The sequence below is a fragment of the Galeopterus variegatus genome, unplaced genomic scaffold, assembly GCF_000696425.1.
Source record: "Galeopterus variegatus unplaced genomic scaffold, G_variegatus-3.0.2 Scaffold274, whole genome shotgun sequence".
Taxonomy (NCBI): Eukaryota; Metazoa; Chordata; class Mammalia; order Dermoptera; family Cynocephalidae; genus Galeopterus; species Galeopterus variegatus.
In genome coordinates, this window is record NW_007726385.1 from 186,364 (window position 1) to 210,766 (window position 24,403).

The 24,403-nt window shown below is 48.6% G+C and overlaps 1 protein-coding gene across 1 annotated transcript; it reads right to left on the reverse strand.

Annotated features, from left to right (window-relative positions):
- Positions 1 to 209: 209 nt before the first annotated feature.
- GTPBP1 (GTP binding protein 1) lies at positions 210 to 21,929 on the reverse strand. Its single transcript, XM_008566867.1, has 11 exons — positions 21,824 to 21,929; positions 14,664 to 14,844; positions 13,718 to 14,066; positions 10,083 to 10,206; positions 9,176 to 9,290; positions 7,473 to 7,617; positions 7,168 to 7,350; positions 6,130 to 6,265; positions 5,331 to 5,509; positions 3,760 to 3,960; positions 210 to 2,832 (listed from the first exon to the last, which is right to left on the reverse strand). Exons 1-11 carry the CDS (start codon positions 21,882 to 21,884, stop codon positions 2,740 to 2,742), a joined length of 1,767 nt encoding a protein of 588 aa, XP_008565089.1. The 5' UTR covers positions 21,885 to 21,929; the 3' UTR covers positions 210 to 2,739.
- Positions 21,930 to 24,403: the final 2,474 nt, after the last annotated feature.

Sequence of the window (24,403 nt, forward strand, 5' to 3'; positions counted from 1 at the left end):
TCTACTTCCCCTGCACCATGGCACGTTCCTTTCTCCTCATCTCACTCCGTGTCAGGGTGGTCAACAAGCCAGAACAGTGGTCCAGACTGTGAAGTCAGGGATCTGGCCATCTCAATCCCCATCCCATCATACAGGACTTCACTCCCAGTAAAGACGACACAAACACCTACTGCTGCAGGCATAGAAGAGCCAGGCCTTGCCACTCCAGATGACTGGATTAACAACTTTATTCTTTATCAACTGCAAAAGGGCTGGTGTTTTGTTCCAAATGAATAGCTGGGAGGGCTGAGACCTGAATGGACTTTTGTAGTCCCTGTCAACGTCAGTAAAACACTGGATTCCATCAGCTCCCTGCTAGCAGGTATGTGCCTGGTGATCACACAGATCCAGACCCATCCTCCTGAATGTCTGTGGGCAGAGGCCAGGGTGGTGGCCAGAGCTCCTGAATGCAAAGAATGATTCTGGCAACCACTGCCACTTACAGGGACAAAAGACAAAACAAGGTCCCCCATGGTGAAGGCCTGCAGAAAGACTCCACAGCCCCTGCCACGTCAGGGTCCTCAGTGCCAGAGCCCTCCTATTACAGAGGCACCTGTGGGCAGCAGCCCCTGGAAGTGGAGCCAGAGCCAGGGCAAAGAGCGAGAGGGAAGCAGCCAATAGACAACAGAAGGGGCAAAGGACAAGCCGCAGCAGCTGACGAGGAAAAACTGTGGGGAAGGGCTGGCGCAGGAACTAACACCTGCTGGTGACACTTCTGAGCTTCTTCAGTTTCCCTCACTAGAAAAACAAAACAACACCTATCTCGGACGGTAACTGTGAATGTAAAAGAACATGAAGCATGGGAGAGCCCCTGGCAGTCCTGGCCACATACGTTGGGTCCTGAGGGAGCACCTCCCACGTGCAGGGAACTCCAGGGCCTCACCTACCGTCTCTCACCCAATCAATATGCACAACAACCCTGACGGTGGAATTTGTGGGGGATGAGGAAACTGAGGTTCAGAGAAAGTTGGTAACTTGTCCTGTCACACAGCCGGTGGAGGAGCCTGAACTTTGAAGCCATGCCTGCCTGACAGGGGAAGCCAGGCTCCCCAAAGCCCTGCCCTGAGCTGGGCTGCCAGCAGGGCTCAAGCTCAGGCACAGCAACAGGTTCCCTGTGGCAGCACCTCCAGCTGGAGGAGGTGGGCAGGGAACACAACACTGTCGGGTTAGAACAAACTTTTATTTTGAATGCTGGTCTGATCAGTCCATGGCCACAGGTCAGTGATAACTAGAAACAGTTGGAAGGAGGGGAGGGGACCAGCAGTCAGGAAGCAGGAAGAAAGGAGAGGGTTGGGAACAGGACAGGAAGGAGGCAAGGCTGAAGGACTCAGCCAGCGCAGGAACACATCCTGTCCTGTCAGCCCACCCTAAATTGAGGGCTTCAGTGCAGAGCTCAGTCCAGGCTGGTTAGGAGCCCACTTTGTCATTTCTGGCCTGCGCACCCCCTCCCCCATTCCAGGCAGCAATTCTTCCAGAGGACTAAATGCTCTGTGCTGGGCCTGGAAGATACCCCTGCACTATCCCCTACCTGCCCTCCCTGTACCCCAATCAGGGCTTCCAAACTTGAGTCTCAGGCTTGTCACTATTCTGCTCCTGTAGCAGCAGTGTGGGAGTGATGTGGTAGGGAAGGAGGAGTTCCAGTCCAGCCTAGCCCAGAGGACATCTCTGTAACCCCAACAGGAGGTACTAGAAAACATGCTCCTGAGCAGGCCCAGACCCAAGTCTAGTAACCAGTGCCCCTAAGCCCAGCAAAAAGCCACAGTCCAAGCCACAGGAGGTAGCTCCTAGGCAAGGTGAGAGCCTCCAGGTGGGGCAGATCAGCAGAAGCCAGGAGTAGCCCGGGACAGCCCAGGCAAACAGAGGATTGTCTCCAAGGGGAAAACTCATCAGCTGTCTTTGGGTCAGTGGCAAGGGTCAGAGTCAAGGATGGGGAGGGTCCTATAATCCAATCACTACTCCCCTCCACACATCTACAGGTTACAGCTGAAGAGCTTTGGGCATTACCTGTTTGCGGGTTTAAGGGGAAAAAGGGAGAGAAAGAAAAGGGGAAGCCACCATTTTCTCCCTGTTAAAATCCCCAAGTCCTAGATTGGGGATTCTCTGCTCTCACAGCAGCAGACACCGAATCCCAGGAGCCCCTCAGCCCAGATTCCAGCCCCACAGAAGAGGCCTGTGAGTGCCGAGAGGAGCAGTGAGACGGGAGGCGGGCTCCCTCAGCTCCTCACACCCTCTAAAGGCCCTGAGGATTCGCATGGAGACAGATACACAGCCCAACAGATGGGCGGGCAGGCAGGCAGGTGGGCAGCCAGTCATGGAGGAGAAAAGGAGAGAGACCGACAGGGCCCTGACTGGCGGCACTCCTGCACCACACACACACACACACACACACACACACTTAGAGACAGAGATATATAATAAAAGGAATAAAAACTAAGGGCCCAGATGTACAAAAAATGTGTGAGTGGGGAAGAAGGCAGGGAAGAGGATGGGAGGGCAGTCCTCCAGAAGTCGGCCGCCTTCCTCAGCTTATAAATTACAACCCCCTGGAAAATGGGGGTGGGGGGAGTAAGGAGGCTCCGGCTGTGGCCTGGGGGACGGCAGGTGGTGGTCAGAGCTGCTCTGCCCATCTGGGGGAGCAGTGGCCAGTGTGTGAGGATTCCTTGGGTGGTGGCGGGGGGAGGGGGGCGGGCAGGGGAAGATTCAGCAGCCACTGGCAGGAGTCACACAGGCCCCCTGGGACTTCACCTTGTGGCGCTGGCCCCCTCGTCGCCGGCCCCCGCTGCTGGGTTTGGGCTGAAAAAGAGAAAAAAGGAGCTTGAGAACTGCTGGTCCATGGGGAGCAGGGCAGGACAGCAGAGGGGCAGGGGCAGCAGGAAAAAGGGGACACAAGATGAGCAGGCAGGCAGTGTGGCCCTATCCCCAACCTGACCAGGAATTCACTAGGTGACCTTGCTCGCAGCACTTCGCGTCTGAAAAATGGAGCCCACCTTGCCCTCCTTGCAGGGTGGTGGGATGCATGTGAGTGATAAAGGTGTAAGGGGAAGCCCTTCAGAGAAGCACAAAGAAGAGCAAGAATCAACATTCACTGCTACTGACAGATGGAAGCAGAAAGGAAGTGAACGAACCAGAGGAAAGGTTCAATGGGAGAGAGAGCAGAATGGACAGAGAGATCCAGGCAGAAGCCACTTTCTCCAAAGAGGGGTCCGACAAGGGCAGAGGCCATGGGAAGATGAGTGCGAGGGAGTGCCAGACCTCATTAGGCCAGGAGAGAACTACTTTGGGAGATGCCAAGTCAGAGCAGCATTGACATAGCCCAAGGCCACTTCCCCTTCAGGATGTGTACATGTCAGGGAGGGGACACAGGAGGACCCTCTAACCTATTGGACTGCAGTGCACACATATATTGCTTCCCCACCCACAAACAATATGTACTCTTACTATGAAAGGAAAACCTTGACATTTTCCTATTCTATTTTACTTCATTAAAACCAAATTCTAATCAGAACCAATTAAATTGATTTATGTAGGCCACATCTCATAGTTTACAAAACACTGCCTTAAGAGATAAACAGTTCACACTTAGCAGCACTTACCTGCCAGAAGTTGGTGGAAAACACATTCTATCTATGCCTGAGGCTCTCCTCCACCAAATCAGAGTAACAGCCGCACCCCCTGCCACCCTGGTGCCACCCTGCCTGAGGCCATGGAGCCCACACTCACCTGCAGCTGGAGACTGCTTGCTGCAGCCGGCTGCACAGCCCCTAGAGAGGAAGCTTCATCTCCAGTGGGGAGTGCCCCTACCGCTGGCCCGCCAGACGGGCCCCCCTCTTCTCGTTTGGTCAGGGGGCCCTTTTTTGTTGACTGCATTTTAATCTGCTGGGGCTTGGAGTTCATTGGGGAGTTGTTGGTGGTCTGAAGGAGCTGTGGAGCCAAGGAGGTGAGGGTGAGGCTGGAGCTACAGGGCAGTGGCTCAGCTCAGCTGCCACCCCCGCGCCCCTTCTCTTGGGAACTCTTCATTGGCTGATCTGGCTGGCCTCGGGCGAGGCGGATGGCAGGAGGGCAATGACAGGAGGCAGTAGGGATGAGAAGTGTTTTCGTCCCCACTTAGCAGCCCAGGACTGCCATGGCCAGAGGCTGATGCCTCACTTCTAGCCTCTGCCCAGCCCAGAAAGGCTCTATCCTGTTCCAGCTGCTGTTCCAGCAGACAAATCTGTGAACCTGTCTGCCACCTCCCAGTCAGCCCAGTTCCCAGGCTGCCCAGAGCCTGGGGAGTTGAACTCAAAGCTCTGCTTCTTGCTAAGGTGGCTGAAACTCCTCAGAGTATCAGCTGCACCTCCAGCCCCCAGATCCTGCTGCTGCGCCTGTGATAAGAGACTGGGGCAAGTTTTAACTTCAGGTTTCTCTGGCTATCAGAAATCTTAAAAGCTACCACCCAGGAGTGACTGATTTGGGATGTTCCCTTGTGGCCTAAGTTCAATCTCAAACAAAGCAAGGAGGAGGCCAGCTAAGTCCCAGAGGACATCACAGGGTGTGCTGCAGCCTCCGCCAAACTCTCAGTCCCAGAGGCAAGCAGGCCTTTAAGGACATGACCTCCTCCCTACCCCCCACACATAAACACTGCACCCCAGGTTGACCACAGATGAGCCCAAGGAGGACCATTCTGGAGGAAAGGCCAGCCTGAGGCTGATTCCAAGATCTCAGACAGGTTCATGCCACTTCTTCCTCTGTTTGGAGTAAGGGTCAAACCACTCTATCAAATGCCCCTACCCAAAGCCATGGACGAGAACTGCAGAGGGCAAAAGGTGGGCTCCAGGACACACAAACAGCTCAAGCCCCAAGGGAACTCACACCCACTCCCCCTGCACTGTCCAACACTCACTGCAACCAGACCCACTGCTGTGAGGGGAGATCTCAGTTGCAGCCCCTGCCAGGCCACAGGAGTCTGTGCTGGCACCTGGGAGGCTGACCCTTGCTAGGCCTAGACACGCTGCCAGCATTATTTCCTACAGAGAAAGGCCATGCCCTAGTCTCACCTTCTCTCTTCCATGGTCACCACCAAAGCCTAGGATGAGAGGCCCAGGGACACCTCTCAGGGAGAGCGGAGAAGATGGCACCAAGGCCACACCTCTGTGCTAGTCCAGCTCTCCCAAAGCAGTGACTGTGCCTCTGCCCCTGGAAGTTAGGGAGACTCCTCAGCTTCTCAAGAAGAGCCTGTTGTGCTCATGCTCTCTAGAAGTGGAGTGGCCCCTGGTGCTTCCTGGGAAAAGGCAAGGAGGTCTGCCCCACCATACCTTGGTGATGGTGCCAACAGCCTTGGTGCGACCTTCCCGGAATACCAGCCGCTGGTCTATGTGCAGGTACTCAGGGGTCTTGATGAAGCGGAAGTGTACAGTGGCCTTGTCCCCAGTGCGCAGACAGTCCTTGTCCATGCTCAGAATGGTGGCTGTCTGCCTGATGCTCCCACAGTGCACTGCCAAGGGAGCAAGAAGGTCAGGACAGGCTTGAACCGCTCTGTGGCCTCGGCACAAGGGGAAGCAGCAAGAGAAAGCGTGAAATATGCTTGAGCTGTGGCAGTGTGGGGCTCATCTCCAGAGCTGAAGGCCTTGGGAGGCCTGCTCCTGGATCTGCTTCTGCCTCACACTCTCCCACCTTTTCCCACCCCCTGCCCCCACCCCCAGGCCCTGTACAGACAGGGGTCCTAGTTCCTGGAATTACAGGGCACTGTTTGCATGTATGCCCCCTCTCTGGACTGTGATCTCCTGGAGGGAAGGCCTTTGCCCATCTCATCTCTGCTCCCAGCACCCTGGCAACACCACTGGGCACACGGCAGTGTTCAGCAGATATTCACAAAAGGAATGAAGGTAAGGTCCTTGAGGACAAGTCTGGGTTTACAGCCCAGCCCCCAGTTAGTGTGTGCGGAACTGAATAAATGGCGCAGCTCGTGGTGGAACAGAGGGAATGACATCACTAAACTGGATGGTGAACTGCCTCTTGGCTGGAGCTGGAACTACAGTGCTTGGGTTGCTGTAGCACCTTTAGTGGGGAGTGAGAGTGGGGGCTTCCTGGCCTGGCAGGGCCTTAGACACCTACCCATGGCCTGGTAGCGTGGGCTAATCGTGGTGGGGTGGTGGAGGACGAGAATCTCAGCCTCAAATTCCCAGGAGGCTTGGGGATTCAAGCGTGGGGAAACCATCACCATGCCCTTCCGGATGGACGAGCGCTTGATCTGAAAGAAAGAGGGAACCCCAGAACTCAGGGACAGTGATGTGTTCTGGTTTCACCCTCTGGTCCTGGAAGAGGAGTCTTTCTAGGAATAGGAACAACTCCAACTCAGCCTTGTCCCCTTACCACACTGGACCTTCTACAGTGTACAGCAGGAGGCCGACTTGGTGCTATGTGAGAAGCCTTAACACTGCTACTTGGCGTAAGGAAAGGCTTCATGCAGGAGCTGGTACAACTCCAACTCAGCCTTGTCCCCTTACCACACTGGACCTTCTACAGTGTACAGCAGGAGGCAGACTTGGTGCTATGTGAGAAGCCTTAACACTGCTACTTGGCGTAAGGAAAGGCTTCATGCAGGAGCTGGTATTTTAGCTGCTGGGCCTTGAAGGATGGGTGATGAGGCAAGGGAAGTCAAGTATTCAGGTGGCAGGAACATGGTGAGCATGACCTGACCACTGGAGGGAATAAAGTCCCACTTTTCCTGGCTAATTTGGTTGGTGGGGAAGGTAGGTGACCCCAAAGCTAGAACTCGCCCAAACCCCATGAGAAGGCCGAATGAGAAGAGGATTTTTTGCAGACCTCAATGGCCCTAAGTAGAAGAATCCCCTGCACAGAAGGGACACTCCTATCTGACCTCACTACTGAGCTCAGGGCACTATGCTCAGGCACTACAGGGAGAAAGAGTTTAGGAGGCAGGCAGTCCTGGTTCAAGCCCTGGTTCTAGCACTGTGTGTTTTGGGCAAGTCACTGGACTCTCTAAGCCTTGGTTTTCCCATTTGTAAAAGTAAGGTCAGTATCCTTATCTTGCAGAGCAGTCACCAGCACTGGAAATGGCGAGTAAAGCATCAGACCCAGAGTCCAGCATAATGGAGCCTGAGGGGAGTCTTTAGTATTATCGACACTCACCTTCTTCAATGCGAAGGAAGCTGTCTGGCCCCCCCGCACCTCCTTGACAGGCATGCGCTTGCGATGGATGGATTTGACAGCAATGGACAGGAAGTTACCCAGAGGGTCTGGGCCCAGCAGCAGTGTGTCATTCAGCTTGATCAGGCCCCTCAGTGTTGTTCCTGACACCACTGTGCCCACACCCTGCCAAGGAGAAGACCTCAGCCCAGTTAGTCCATCCCCAATACAGACACACCCCGTGATGCCCCTGTAGGAAATGCCCACCCAGCCACCTACTCTGCTCAGTCCCACCAGAAGCCACTTACTGGGACAGAGTAGGTGTCATCAATCTGAAACTCAGCAGGCTCTTCCTCCCTGTAGCTGGTGCGGGGGGAGAGGAGGTTGAGGAACATCTTCAACAGATCTAGGTTCTCGCCTGTAACATTGGAGATCTGGAATATCGGGCACATCCTAAGTTGAAGGGGAAGAAAAAGGAGAGAGGAGCTAAGGTGGTCAGCTCCTGCCCCGCCACACGCTGGGAACTGCAAGAGTACTCTAGGAGCAGATGCCATTGCTAATGACCCCACTTCTCCTTCACCTGCCTCTGAGGGCTTGACTCTTAAGCCCTTGACCTAGCAACTACTAGCAAGAACTGCTACAAGGCCTTCTCCTCTTACTGAGTTTTGTCTCTGACACCTGTCCCTTCCTCTCTGTCCCTCCATCACTGCCCTACTTTGGAACCTCACGACTGCCTCTTCTTCCTCAAGCATACACATCCTTGCTTAAAATCCTTAACCGTCTTTCCACTGCAGAGAAGATAGCCCAAATCCCTTCTCCCAACATTCACGGCCCTTCACACTCGGGCTTATAGCCATCTTTGCACATTCATTTCTCTCGAATTCCTATATTCTAACCATACCAGAGAAACTTCCATTCTCCTAAAAGCTTGGCACTTTCTTGCTCCCATGGATTTGCTCACTCTGTTTCTCCTTCCTGGATTCCTTCCCTTTTATCCAACTTCCAAACCTTTCTCATACTTCAGAGCCCATCTCAACCCCTCTGAGTTCCTGGAGAGCTTTTCATGTCTGTTACACATGACTCCATCTGATTTTCCATCAGTCATCTAAATGGCCTGTCTCTCCTATTCAGGGTGAATTAAACTTCTTGAGATCAGGAATTATATATTCCCCATAACTCCTAGAAATAGTGCCTGCACAGAATAAGCATGTAAAAATGTGAATGAGCTAAAATGGGGCTGTCTAAAAAGTGCCCTCTGCTGGCCATCTGGTGCTGCCGAAGAGAGCATCAAGGTAGAGGCACGGGCAAAAAAGCCAGGCTGCTCTGGGTCTTGCACCGTAGACCAAATCAGGAGGCAGACTGCTTCTAAGAAGGCCTGGGCTCTGGGCGAAGGAGCAGAGTTAGCAAAATTCACTACGAACAAGAGAAGCTCTGACCAAGGAGCTGAACACCTTGAGGACAAGGACTGGGTTCATGTCAACTATGAATCTTCAACATCTAAATGAACAGCCAGGCAGAACAAACATCAATAAATATTTATGGAATGAAAGGATACATTATTGAGTAAATGTCAAAATTGATCTGTGATTACAGGGCTTTTGAGAAACAACAGTACAAAAAAATTAATAATTACAGCTATAAAAATGGCCATGTATTTATCATACACCAACCAGGCACAGCGCTAAGTGCTTTACATAAATCATTTCCAAAACTCACGAGAGCCCTATGGGGAAGGTAATATTATTTCCATTGCACAGAGGAGGACACTGAAAACTCACCTGGAATTCCAACCTCAGGGAGACCAGGATCTCAGAATCTGGGTCACCTGATATAGCCCCTGGGGCAACACTGCCGACATGGGAGACCTCATTCTGAGACCAGAACCTTCTATTTCCTCCAATCTCTGAATGGTGAGAGGTGTTCTGATGTGGTGTTTCCATGAGACCTCATAAACTGACAGTCATTCCAGGCCTATCATTTGCTGCGGCCCTCCAGGCTCCGCACCCATTACCTTTCGGAGCTGAAGTTGGAGGCTGTAACAATCACATCATCCTTGCTCTGTACCAGCACGGGGATCTTCCGGCAGCCTGGTGACTTCAGCAGGCGCTGTAATAGCTTCAGGGTTTCTTAAAGGGTGAAATGGAACAGAATTAGAGGACATAGCCTTCTCTTTGGCCAGGTTTCCAGGGCAAGATGGGTCCGTTCATTACTGATGCAAGCAGGAAACAGACTATGACAGATGGACCAGTTTAAATGCCACAATGCCTGGAGAAGCAAAAAGCAAGATCAAAACTTTGGATGGGAATGTGAGAGAAAAGAGAGAGCACAGACAGGGCCTGTTTTCTAAGGCTGTGAGTCTGAAAAACCTATTTCTCCATGGTCTTTAGAGGACCTGCATACTGTAAGCAAGTGCCTTGGGGGATCCTGAGAAGGACAATGTTCTTCCCAGAATGCACTGCTTCCTGGAAAAAAAATCTCATCTGACAAAAGGACCTGCAGACTTCTAACTGTCCAGGAGAGGTCTTTATGAGGCCTTCCAAAAGAATACCTCTCTACTTCTCTTCTATAATCTGCAGCAGTGAGGGAGAAATGCACAAAGGTCTAGTCCTGCAACCCTGTGTTGAAGCTTTAGTGGTAAAAGGTAATTAGATCTTCTGCCCAAACTTTTCCAAACACATCCAGCTTAGATGGTAGAACCCAATTCCATCTGACTGGGATCACCTGAAAAGAGGTGCCAGATTAGGGATCTCAAGGATCCTACACTTGGAACCATAGGCATACAGATCAGAGGATAATGCTGAGCTGTGCTCAGAACAAGAGCTAAATAGGGAAGGAAGAAGCAGAAGATACCACCAAGGAGGCACAGTGGGTGACGGCCCCAAACAGAGAAGCTGCTGCTGACTAGAGGCTTCACTTACCTTGCAGGATGTTGGCAGGACACATATCAATCTTGGTGACTACAACAAAGACAGGTACATTGAGTGCTAATGCCAAGCCCAGGTGCTCCTTGGTCATCCCCACGATGCCAGCATTGCTGCCTACCTGCCCCAACACAGAAAAGAACTGTCAGGACAAGAGAGACAGAGATTGCTGGTGTGTGGGGCAAAGGGCCTCAAAGAAAAAAGCTGTGCTGGGCACAGATTACTTTAATCCCTGACTCAACGATGTGGGCTATCAAAATCTGAGGAGACTTGTAAGCAATAAAAAAGACAAACCCAGACAGTTTGGGAAAAATAACTGCCCAGAGTCATCAAAGAGGATTCAGCTTAACATCCCTGGCCCTCAGTTTCCCCATCTGTAAAATGGGGGGATAACAATATCCACTCTAGAAGGTCACTTGAAATTTAAATGCCATAACATATATGAAGGGTCCGGCAGAGAACCAGCATGAACTAGGTGTTCAAGTAATGGCAGCTGTTATTACTGTTACTATTCTTCCTTCCAGTAACAATAAGTGGTTTTATTTTTGTTTTTTGGCAGCTAGAGAGAATAAATGTTTTGAAATATCACAATAAAGATTACTTAAAAGAAATTAGGGCACATGCTCAAAACGTGCCACACACAAGAAAAAGGAAACTCTTTATCTACTGATATGGGGTAATCTCTAATATATGTTTTTAATGGAAATAAATAGCAAGGTATATTCCAAGGTCCAAGGTTTAATCCCTGTACCAGCCAGCCGCCACCAAAAAAAAAAGTAAGGTGTAGATAGTATGCTACCATAAAAAAGTGAGTGATTGGATCACTGTCTTAAAAAAAAGAAGCTGTAAGACATTTGGGGAATATCTGAGATAATGTAAATACAAACTAGATACTAGAGACTATTAGGGAACTATTGTTCATTTTCTTGGTTACAGTAACAGTAGAAGACAGACCTCAGTTTTAGAAGTATTTGGGGGTAAAGAGTCACAATGTCTACAACCTACTTTCAAATGATTCAGTCAAAAAATAAAGAACACCCAAACAAAACATATATACATATATGCATCCATCACGTATACAAATATGGCAAAATGTTAATAATTGCTGAATTTTTTTTTTCCTTTTTGTCTTTTTTACTGACCAGTAACGGGATCGCAACCCTCGGTGTCGCGCCCGCACTGGGGACCGGCAACGGGATCACAACCCTTGGTGTTGCGCCCGCACTGCGCTCAGCCAGTGAGCGGGAACCGGTCTCCACATGGGATCCGAACCCTCGGCGGGAGCGCCGCCACACTCCCAAGTGGCGCACCCTCCAGTGCACCACTGGGCCGGCCCAATAATTGCTGAATTTATTTTTGGTTTTTTTTGTTGTTGTTGTTGTTGTTGTTGTTTTGTTTTTTCCCTGACCGGTAAGGGGATCACAACCCTCGGCACGGTGTGGTCCGCACCACGCTCAGCCAGTGAGCGCACCGGCCATCCCTATATAGGATGTGAACCCACGGTCTCGGCGCTACCAGCGCCGCACTCTCCCGAGTGAGCCACGGGGCCAGCCCAATAATTGTTGAATTTAAGTGGTGGGTTTCTGGTATTCATTATACTATTCTTTTAACTTTTCTGAATGTTTGAAATTGGAGGTAGAAAATGTATAACACATTTGCTTGTATGAGTATAAAATATCTCTGGCAGATACACAAGAAACTGGAAATACTGGTTGTCTCTAGGAGGAAACTACACAGAGAAGGAAGGGAGACTTTTCACTATAAACCATTTGGTTCCTTTTTATTTTTGTACCATATGATTGTATTACTTACCAAAACAAAAATTACCATGATGTATTTATATAGTGCTCACATTCCAGAGTGTCTTCACTAAGATGCTCTCATTTGATCACCCCAGCTCACAGGTGAGTCACCACCCCACTGACACAGCTGACCCAGGCCTGACTGTGTTCCTTTTTCCTATACCAGGACACCTCCATGATCTTCCTCCTAATAATTCCCATGTCCTTCAACCACCTTTCCAATTCAACCCAGACTTGCTTTGTTCCCAACCTGGATAAGAGAGAGCTCTAACACTCTGTGGTCTATATATTTTAAATACTTTTTTCCTGGAAATTAATTGCCATGGAAGAATAATCAAATATTTCATTTTTTTCAACAGAATTTTTAAGATTTGTTTGGATTATGGACTTATGGAAAGTCAGATATGAACATTTTGTCTGGGGTGAAGATATTTCCATTAATTGGTACTGATCACTGTAGCTCAGTTAGAAAAACATTTTAAAAAAAGGTGACTGGTAAGGGGATCTTAACCCCTGGCTTGGTGTTGTCAGCACCACGCTCAGCCAGTGACCAAACTGGCCATCACTATATAGGATCCGAACCCGTGGCCTTGGTGTTATCAGCACTGCACTCTCCGAGTAAGCCATGGGCCAGCCCTAGAAAAACACTTTAAACTGGTTTCTATACCCTTCTTATTACCAACTCAACAACTTCCCCAAATATCCCTGTGGATCTTCCATTGAGACCCCTTCCTGGAGAGCTTTTCTTAGCTCAATCAAGAAAGTTGGTAATAGCCCTTTGCAATGTTTAATGAAATGGGAGATGAACTCATGCTGAGATCCCAAGAACCCTAGGCAGAGAGCCAACAAGAGTTCTGCCTCTCTTTATTACTCTCCAGTTTGGGGAGAATTTTCCTGAGAACCTGTGTTTGTGGGGCAACTTGATCAAGTTTGCTATTAACAGATGCTGTGTTTACTACCCTTCTTAATACAGGCAGCTAGAGGAATTGGGAAATGGAGAAAGGGTTTGGGAAGGACTTGCCAGAGGAAAACTTGCTCATTCACACATGTGCACTCTCGCTCCCTCTCTGTAAAAACTGTGAAGCTACGCACAAGGTTGTGGGCCTCACCACTCCCACTCAATATCCAGAGAGGAAGATCAGTGGGACACAAATGCAAAGCTGGCAAGAGGATCCAACACAGAGCCCTCTGCTTCTTTTGCTTTTCAGGTAATGTACATGACAAGCTACTTAAAAACCTTAACACATAGACTATAAGCTCTCCAGGAGCCCTAGGACAGCCCTGATCACTGCTGTATCATCAGGCTAGCAAGGGCCAGGCATGCAAGCGCCTCACAACAAGGGCTTGTGCACTGGCTGATACCCCTCCCAGGCTCTGGAAGAGGTCACATCTCAGGCCCTCCTGACTGCGGCTTGTACCCACTTATGGTGCTCTCCTCCATTTCTTCCCCAACTCTCTAAGGGTGCCACCTGGTGCTACCTCCTCAAGCAGCCGAAGCCTCTGGGGAAAACATTTCTGAAAGTAATAAGTAAGCCCCATAAGACACCCTCCTCTGTGCCTTTCCCCAGAATAAGAGAGGTCTGCAAATGGCACTTTACCAAGAGAATCCCTGCCTGGTTCAATGTACGGGAGAGATCAAGGTTCAATCCTTGATAAGAGAGTAGAGCTCAGAGGACAGGGCAGCCCTGCAAAACTTGCCATCCTTACCCAACATCAAAGCCCCCCAAACCAACAGGCCTCAATCTCAGAACAATTTCAAACACTTGCACATAACCACACCCCAACCAGCTCTGATGAAGCCTTCCCTACTGAAGTGCACCTCACACTTACCATGAGCATACAGAAGTCAGGCAAATGCCCAGTCATGCCAAAGACAGTGGTCTTCAGGTACTTCTCATGGCCAGCCAAGTCGATGAAGGTAATAACCTTAGTGGACTTCTCACAGATCTTTGTCCACTCCAGGCTGCCACCATGGCTGTCGGGCTTGTTCACCACATTGCCTTCACTGTCAAAGCCCAGAATGTCGTTGCCCACACTGCTGGTGCGACCAGATTCAATCTCATGTTTGTGGCGGAAGAGTTTCTGGCGGGCAAAGCCTCGGCCATTGTCCAGCTCCCCATGTGTCAGGACCCCCAGAAGCGTGCTTTTGCCGGCATCCACGTTGCCCACTACTGCTACCCTGCATGTACATGAACAGACCCATACATCCATGTGAGAGTTAGTGAATGAGCGAGGTGAAGAGACAACTCGGAACCCCAGTACCTGGATCTGTAAGTCCAGGCTCACCCCTGAGCCCTTCCGGTTCACTGCTCCTCCTGTTCCTGAATGAGCACATTGGGAATATTCCTGGAGCTGTATCCAGGCAGCACAAAGAGCTATTCAGGAGGAACTAGGCTCCCACAATGGCTCTTCTCCCTTAACTTCCACTGGTTTCTCCAATGCTGCCAGGAGGAGCCCCAAAGCCACAAGAAGCACAAAATGCTCTCTTCCATTTCCCTGGTTTTTAGACTTGCAAGCTGATGGGAAAACTACAAACCACAAAATGGCCACAGAATGTATAGCTGGCCCCTCTCCCATTCTTCCCAAATGGAACTATAGAGGGACAGGGAAGTACAGAAATAGAGAACAGAGCAATCATGTCCCTGGACACTCTTTCCACACCTCAGGAAGGGAAGGTGGGGCTGGCATACCGAGTGTCACAGGCTCAATCACCATTTTTTGTAAAGCACTAGACCATGCAGTGGGGGACCCCTGAACTATTGTGAGGCCTCCTCACCTGACCTCCAGGAAGTCATTGTCTCCTACTCGTTTCCGGACCAGGTAATCACGCACACGGCCCCCAGCTTCTTGACGTTCTCGCAGGAGGATGACGTCGGCCTCTATCTGTTCCGCCATGCTCTTCACTGTGGCGTACGAGGCCTCCATGTCAGCTTCACTCAGCCCATACTCAGTCCCATCTGGTGACAAGAGCCCAGACATCAGCAAGAAAGGGGTTCCTGACCAACCAGCCTGCCAATAAGCCAGCGCATCAACCCCACCTAACAAAGGCCCAGCTGGGCACTGGAGAACACAGTGTTCTCTTCTTGAGAGATAACCTGAGTGCACACAGAGTTAAGATATAATAGTACCATGGGCTTCTTCATCAAGCAGGGCACTTATTAATTCACTCAACAACAATTGCTGAGACTATCCTAAGTTTTATGCCAAGCCTCATGCCGGCCACTGGCAATACAGATGTCCTTAGCAAGCTCACAGCCCAGCAGGAGAGGTAGACAGGAAACTAACTAACCACAATACAGCTTGACTGTTGTACTACAGAACCATATGAAGAGAATGTAAAGCATTGCCTGGGGAAGCCGAGGGCAGCTTTGCTGCAGGAGAGGTAGACAGGAAACTAACTAACCACAATACAGCTTGACTGTTGTACTACAGAACCGTATGAAGAGAATGTAAAGCATTGCCTGGGGAAGCCGAGGGCAGCTTTGCTGGGTGCTGACTCCAAGCTGGGTCTCCATCTATGAGAAATGAATGACCCTGCAGAGGAAGGAGGAAGGACATCCTAGCCGGAAGAACAAATCATGGCGCATGGCAGATTATGACACACTCAGGGATCAGGAAGAAGCTCAGTGTGTTGGGGAGCAGGATGGGTGACGTTGAGTGATGGGAGACCACATGAGAGGTGGAAGCTGATACGGCAGACAGACATCAGATAGCAGCAAGACATCTTTTGTAACCAGGCAGTGGGAAGCCTGGGAGGTTTCAGCAGGGGGTAATACCATCACACTGCTGTGGGTTAGAAGAGCTCCTGGACAGCAGTAGAGAGCATGCAATGGCAAGCAAGAGACCAGAAAGGGGGAGCCCAGTTAGGAAGTAATTCTAATAACCTAGGCAAGAGATAATGAGGACAGGAAGATGAAGGAAAATGGTGAGAGGATTTAAGAATTATTTTAGAGATGATTTTTTTTTTCAGAGGCTGGCCAGTATGGGTATCTGAACCCTTGACCTTAGACTTATCAGCACTGCACTCTCCCAAGTGAGCTAACCAGTCAGCCCTTTCAGAGATAATTTTTAACTGAGGTGGCTCAGATGAAATATCCAGTAAGCAGCTGGAAAAATGAGTTTGAGAGCTCAAGATGAGGAAGGGAATCAGACAGAAGGATGGACCTACCAACCAGTTACTGAGCACCTACTGTATGACAACCCCCTCTCAGGCACTTTCCCAGTGTTGTCCATTTCATTTGCATAATCACTCCCTCAGCCTTTCCCCAGCCATCCTGCTTCAAAAAGCGCCCCTGCTCCTTCCCTAGGCTAACCCCTCCTTGTGCATGTGCAACCTTCTTCTCTTTTGCTACCTCTGAAAGACCCTGCAGCATCAAGTATTCTTCTTGTCTCCTCTTCCTCTGCCTCCACTTCTTCTCCTACAAACAAGCTCAAGTCACTCCTAAACTAAGAAAAGGAAAACCACCCCTCCTGCCTTGCCCCTGCTTATCTACTGAGCAACCATCTCCTCTGCTTTTCCTTTACCACCACCATCTCAAGAGTAACCAACATTTGTTGACTGTGTCCCCTCACCACCTACTCACCCTGAACCTAACAACCCTAGAAGAAATGCAGCTTTCAAACATCATCTATGGCTTTCTAGCCATTCTATCCTATGCCCTTTTCTTGACCCCTACAGCATTTGACACCACCCACCACCTGCCTTTCCTTCTCGAAGCGCTTCCTTCCCAAAGCGCTTCCTTCCCACCCTGCTCATCCATCACCTGACCTCTCCTGATATGGCCCCCACCCCCTTCTTGTCCCCTGAATGCCAGTCTTTTCCAGTAGTCCATCAGTGGACTACTGATGTCTCCTCTAAACTTTCCCCTTGGCCATTTCATTCTATGCTTTCAACTGTCATTTTGAAAACTGTAAAATCATTTATAGCACCATCTTCTTAAAAAAAAAAAAAAAAAAAAAAAAAAAGTGGAATAAATAGAACCCAAAGAGGTCTCAGAGCTGGGAAGAAGCAGAGGGGCCATGGGAGCTCAGGCCTTCGGATTCCAAACCTAGAGTCTTTTCCTCCAGCAAGAGTTCTTCTCAATGCCCAACCAGTCCCTCCTCTCGCCTTCCCTATTTCTGATAATGACAATACCATCCTCCCAGTCACCTAAGCTTAGCACTCTCATCAGTCCAGTCCTGCTGATTCTAACTTTTTATCTTGCCCTTCTTTCTCTGCTACCTACACTTTCTGCCAATCCACTGCCACCAGCCTGATTACAGGCCCTTATTCTACCTGAATCACCACAACAGACTCTTAACTGGTCTTAGCAAATCCGGTCTCTACTCCCTCCAACCATCCTGCAGAGACCCACATATTTAATGTCACAGTTCTGACATTGTCATTTCTGGGTCAAAGCCTTTGAATGGCTCCCCAGGCCCAGCAGCATTCCTCCCCAGCCCCACATCCTTTAGGGCCTCTGCCATTTACTCCACACCCCTTCCTTCTTCTCCCCTTGTAAGTTCTGTCCCAGAGCAAGTGGCCCAGTCACAGCCCCCTCCACCCATGTTCCCTGCATGGTCCTAGCTCCACACCCTTACTAATGGATTTCCTATCCTGGAAAGCCCATCAGTGTACCTCCTTCTGTCAAAATCTTATTGGTTCTGTTCAGAGGCCCCACAAATGTTGGCTCTCCCTTACAGCATTTACCATGTACTGCTTTGTATAATAGTGTTTTGGATACATGTTCTGCCCGACAACACATTAAGTATCTTGAGGACAGAGATCATATTTCAAACATTCCCTGATGCCCTAGGAGGGGTACATTCCCTATATCAAGTCCTCAAATGTCTGTAAAATGCAAAACAGAAGAAGAAAGAGGGGGCAGTTGGGCTGAGGAGTTTCTAAATGCATGGCCAAGTGAGCTCTGAAAACATTCTGGGTTAGAGAAGGGCTTGTTGGAAGTGTTTCTGAGAGAAGCCTGACTAACCCTGCCATTCCTGCCAGACACCCCAATATTATCCAACTTCTGTATAATGAAAAGCAGTGCCTTCAGGTCCTGCTTCACACCAGGGGCCATCACCAATGTCACCTTGTCCATCAGGGCTCTCAGTCAGTCATATAACCCTTCTCCAACATGCGTTGCATTCCTCATTATGTAGGAGTGGAGACAAAGGCCAAGGAGAAAAGCTGCAGAGGTCTAGTTACTAGTTACTATATTCAGCCAGGCCCAATCCTAATCAGATTTCCATCCTGCCAGCTCATTTACTTTTCCTATATACATTCTCCTACTCAACATGCTGCAAAGGCTCCCTGGATTTTTAGGATCTGGGCTCTACATACCTACCTGTCCAGCCTCCCCTCCTGCCACTCCTCACCTCACACAGTTACTTCTTTTTTTATTTTTAAAAGATGACCGGTAGGGCCGGCCCGGTGGCGCACTAGAGAGTGCACCGCTTGGGAACGCAGAGGTGCTCCCGCCGAGGGTTCGGATCCCATGTGGAGACCAGTTCCCGCTCACTGGCGGAGCGCGGTGCAGGCGCGACACCGAGGGTTGCGATCCCGTTACCGGCCAGTAAAAAAGACAAAAAGGAAAAAAAAAAAAAGATGACCGGTAAGGGGATCTTAACCCTTGACTTGGTGTTGTCAGCACCACATTCTCCCAAGTGAGCGAACCGGCCATCCCTATATAGGGATCCGAACCCGTGGCCTTGGTGTATCAGCACCACACTCACCCAAGTGAGCCACGGGCCGGCCCTGTCACTGGGTTACTTCTGCTTGACCAAATATTCCAGTCTCCAATGCCTCCATGCCTTTGTGCAGGTGGTTTTCTCTGCCCGCTCACTACTGCTTCCATTTCCCTGGAAAACTCCTACTCATCCTTTAGAATCAATTCAAGAGGCAGCTCCTCTTTGCAGCCTTTCCTAACTTCCCCACAAAGACTTAACGCTCCTGTGTCCCTTGAACTCTTGATATAGTACCTGGCTCTTAGAAATTCATGGCTTAGTATTTGGGAAACAAACAAGGTTCTTTTTAAAAAAAATTTCATGGGGGCCGGCCCGTGGCTCACTCGGGAGAGTGCGGTGCTGATAACACCAAGGCCACGGGTTCAGATCCTATATAGGGATGGCCGGTTCGCTCACTGGCTGAGCGTGGTGCTGACAACACTAAGCCAAGGGTTGAGATCCCCTTACCGGTCATCTTTAAAAAAAAAAAAAAAATTTGTAAATCAACTACAACTTGAGACCCTTAAAAATTACTATTGCAACTATTTATACTAGTTAACATTTATATAGTGCTTACTATATGCCAAGTGATTTCCTTGAATTCTCATTTAATCTTCTCTATTACACCATAGGACGGATTCTATTATTATCCCTATTTCAAGACAAGGAAAAGAGTCAATAGGCAAACCCAGACCCGCGAGGCTACAGACCCTAAACTACTAGGCCATATTGCCTCCTTTTAAAATATTAACCTTAAATTAAGAATGTATACTTAAGGGGCCGGCCCGTGGCTCACTTGGGAGAGTGCGGTGCTGATAACACCAAGGCTATGGCTCGGATCCCTATGGATGGCCGGTTTGCTCACTTTGGAGAGCCTGGTGCTGACAACACCAAGTCAAGGGTTGAGATCCCCTTACTGGTCATCTTTAAAAAAAAAAAAAAGAATGTATACTTAAAGAGTACATTGCTCAAGGCCGGCCCGGTGGCGCCCTCTCCAGTGCGCCACTTGGGAGCGTGGTGGCGCTCCCACCGAGGGTTCGGATCCCATGTGGAGACCAGTTCCCGCTCACTGGCTGAGCGTGGTGTGGGTGCAACACCGAGGGTTGCGATCCCGTTGCCGGTTGCCGGTCCCCAGTACGGGTGCGACACCGAGGGTTGCAATCCCGTTACCGGTCAGTAAAAAGGACAAAAANTGCCGGTCCCCAGTACGGGCGCGACACCGAGGGTTGCAATCCTGTTACCGGTCAGTAAAAAGGACAAAAAGGGGAAAAAAAAAATAGTACATTGCTCTGCATTGCTTAGAATTTTTTAATGTCTAATTTATCCATGTAAAATTTCTCTGAGGTAAGGTGGGGAACATGTCATTATCACCATTTTACTGAGGAAGGAATGATAAACAGAAGTGAAACACCAAGGACACACAGAAAGTCAGTGATGAACCTGACCCCTGGGAGCCTTGCATCTGGTTTACTCCTCTGATGTTCAACCTGTTTAACTAGTTATTATCTCTTTCTGCCTCTAAAGAATTCCAGCAGGAAGGAGTCACTATGAATCCATAGCATCCAACTGGTAGATGCAAAGATAATGCACAGGTGCGTAGGAGATGTGTTAATGAATGCCTGACATCTTTCGCTTTGCCACAGAGAGTTAATTAGTTGTGAGTTGCCAAGGCATGGTAAAATTCATTGAGTCCAATTAAAGGATAAGGGAAAGAGGAGGTCATAAGAATGTGGGTCTTCAAAGAATAGTATTAACACTTTTCAAAAGTGACATATGTGGTTTCTAAAATTCTACAAGCATGAAGTAATCTTTGACTGGTTCATCTTATTACAGCAGGCCAGATGTGTACCTGACATAAAAGACTTCAAAAGGCTATCAATGATCTCCTAGTCACCAAATGGAATGGCTTTTTTTGAACTTGACACTCATTGCTGCCTCTGTAGCACTTGACAAAGCTGACTAACTCCCTGCCTTTCTTGACATGCAACCTCTTGGCTTTCCTATCTCTCTGACCAGCCCTTCTTTTAGGTTAGAAGGCCCACAACTGGGGAGGTGGCAGCAAGGATGGGAAGGACAGATATGACAGACATTTCAAAGGAAGGTACAGCAGTATTTGGAGCTCAAACCCTTCTTCTTGTGTCACTTGCAGTATTTCCAAATATTATTGTCCACCGAGATTATTTGTATCTATGTCATCTTTCCTCCTTGAGGTAGGGACCAGATTGTAAGTATCCAAAAGAATTTTGCAACAGTATAAAGCCTTAGAAAATACTTAGTAAATACGTGTCAGAGTTAAAGAATGATTTTGAGATTTCCTCTGTCTTAAACTCGGACAACAAAATTATTGCCTGACTTACAAAGCCTACATTCAGAAAAGAAAACTGTTCTTTAAATGATGCATCCAGGCCCACTCTGGGCTTCCTGCAAGATGACAGAGAGAAGAGCTGGTACAGTCGGAATTCATAATTGTAAACAAATCTCAGCTGTCATTTCAGCAAAGATAGTGTCATAATAAAGATGAGGGTAAGTATGCTTTGTATTGAAGGTTAAGCTAGGAGCAACGAGGGGTTAAAAAAGCTCATGTCATAATCTGGGATCTGTCATGGGAGCCACCATCCTCTAAAACAGTGGGCCCCATTATAATGAATAAGCAGGTTGGAGGACAATAACCAGTCCTTCCCAGAATGGTTACAAGCCTACATGTCTGACAGGATCTAGCGGGGAGAGAAGAGGACCTCTGTTATCACAGTTATCCAGAATGAATGGTCAGTGTGGTCTAAGGCAAGTCAGCCTAAGTGAAGAAGTCTGTAGTCTTTTCCTTGCTGACATCAAGAAGAATCAAAACCGTCTTCTGCTAAGCAGGAAGTAAGTATCTGTAAACAGGGCCTGGAGCTGCCCAGGACAGGCTTAATTCTAGACCTAACTATAACTTGCTCTAATACCTTGGACAAGAAGTTTCCTTGCTTTGTGCTGCATTTCCTTTTAAGCAAATGTAGAATACTGGAGGTAGAAAAGAAGTACCTGTAAAACTGCTTGGAAAGCGCATCTTTAAAATTAAGCATATTATGACCACTAAGGCAGGAATTAACATTTACTTTTATGTCTTCCAAACAGTTCTGCAGATACTAAAGAATCACTGCAACTGAGACACATGAGCAGGAAAGTTAATAAAGGGGGAAAATGTGCTCTAAATAATTTTTAAAAATATAGTGAAAGAAAAACTATGCTCACCTGATCCCTGCCCAATGACATATATGGTCTCTCCGCATCCCTCGTCCATCCTCTCCCACATCTGCCGAAGTAGGCTGTCATACTGCACTGATGAGGGGCTCACTAGAACCAGCTAGAAAAGAAACCAACAGCCTCAGGACCACACTTACTAGATAAGCACCACAGCCAAAACTCATCAATGGCCTGACCAAAGACCGTGTTGATTAAACCCCACTGTACCCTAATCTAAAATAGCTACACAGCCCCATCATGTGTTCTCTGTCTCTCCTTAAATAAGCTTTGAGCCTAAGTAAGGCTTTATATGAGCTATATGATATACTAAAGTAAGTATGTCTGAGCCACGACCCACAGTAAAGAGGGGTGTGAGCAGCCTGCCTCCTGCTGTCAAGAAGGGAAGGACCTAAATGGCTGAGAATCTGGCATTGTAGGTAGAAAGTGATGAGCAGTGCTTTACATCTACATGCTTAAGTCTTCTCTACCTGCAACTGCATCTGGAAACTCACAGGACAGAGATCTCATATACTGCCATGCCTCTACCTACAGGCCAATGGCTCCCAGAATAACAAAAGAATTGTTCCATCTTTCCTTAGCTATCTTGATTACTTGGGATACAGCAGTGAAAACTGTCTGCAAGACTCATCTTCATCAATAAAACACTGTTACCATTAAGGTGAGAATAAGCACCATCATTCTGCAAATTTCTGTCAATCACATTAAAATAATGTGATTATCTGGGGAGGCCATTTACCAATAGGTGCATCAGACCCCACTCTCTAACCACTCCTGTGTGACCTTGGACAAAGAACTTAACCTGAGTCCCAGTTTTTCAATTTACAAAATGATAATACTACCTGCATCTTAAGACAACTGTAAAACATGTAAAGCATATTTCACAGCTCAATAAATGGTAATTACAAAGTTTTTTTCACCCAATTATTCCTAGAAAAATCTTCCTGAATGAAACTACCCACCACTGTTCACTAACTGTTTCTCCCTTTGGAGGCTCTGGGAGCCTTAGGACCCCGCACTTAATTGTAATAAGTATATAAACTTCTAATCTTTTCCTCAGGCATCAATCTATTCAACCCATCCCTTCTCTCTTTCCACATTATCAGTTTTTCTTTTCAGTATCATCAATATTTATATACATACAGCTTCTCAATTTCAAAAACACGAGGAGGACTTCCTCAGCTATGTGATGAAGTAACACTTCCCTATCCAGGAACATTAAATAAACTGGTCAGGAAATGAAGGTACTACCCTCCTTGCAACTCCGCCCTGCAATTTCCCACTGTGTTTTCAGGTTTCTTCAGCACCTTGACCATGTGTTGACATCCAGCTCCTTTGTTTTTGAGTCAGGTGCACATCTCATAACTTCCTGAGTTGACTCAGAGCTTCTAATTGTAACCTGGATGCTGCCTGGGTCTTCTATATTATGTCACATTGCCTCACATATCTTCCCTGACCATTCCTCTCTCTCCAAGCTTGGCCATCTTCCTTAGGGCATTAGACACCAGACAGGACTACTGTTGACTAGCAGGAGCTAACTAGCTTCCAACTGTTCAGCTGAGACTAGAAGCAGAAAGAGCAGCTGAAAAATTGGTTGCTTAGGTTGCAGAGAAAGTTCTCCCCCATTTAAGGCTAAGTTTCATGCAGTTTTGCCATCATAAACTATGAAAAGTCACAAACATTTTCAAAGCTCCATGAAATCTCTACAGAAACTATCCTACAACAGGTAGGAGGTGGTACTGGTGTTCTATCTTCCATCGGCTGCTATTTAATCCACACAGGGAATTATTAGCTATGCAGTTCACTTCAAACTTTTACCGAGTTTCTGTATCAGGCACTATACTAGGTGTTTTCATATACATTTCTAATTTTTACAATGCATCTGAACTTTCTTAAGATGAGGCTGGGGAACTGAGAGGTTAAGAAATTTTCCCAAGGTCACAGAGCCTTTTTAATGGCAGGACAGGAAAGGGAACCGTGCCCTTCTGACTTCCAAGTTGGCATTCTTTGCTTTAGCAATACTAAGCACTTTCAAAACTCCAGTTACATGTGATACTTTTTTATTCTCCACAATGCCAAGCAGATAGTGAGCCCCTTAATTCCTACCTACCTTCTCAACAGCTCAGAAGACAAGATTCAAAGCGTCCTCCATTATCCCACTCATACAAGATGAGATCCCACTCCCCGGATGGCGAGATCATGGGTCATGCCCATCTTTCCGTTTGGGTTTGTGTGGACTCGCAAAGCAGACATTTCTCAGACATCCTTTTCTCCCGGACTGAGAGACTACTTCTTGTTTCCGTTCCCGAGTCCCGAGGAGACGCGGTTGCCACCCCCCGCCCTGTCCTCCCCTCCGACTACCTGTCTTCCCGAGCATCCCACCCCGCTGCCCAACCCACCTCGACCCTCGGCCGTCCCGGACGGTCCAGCGAGAGGACCTCTCTCGGTCCCGGGGTCCTCTCGCAGGTGAGGACCTGAGGAAGGGGGGAGGCGGCGCGGGGACCGGGACCGGCATCTGGCGCCCCCGTTCCACGTGGCGGAGCTGAGGGTTGTGATCTCGGCGGGAGCCGG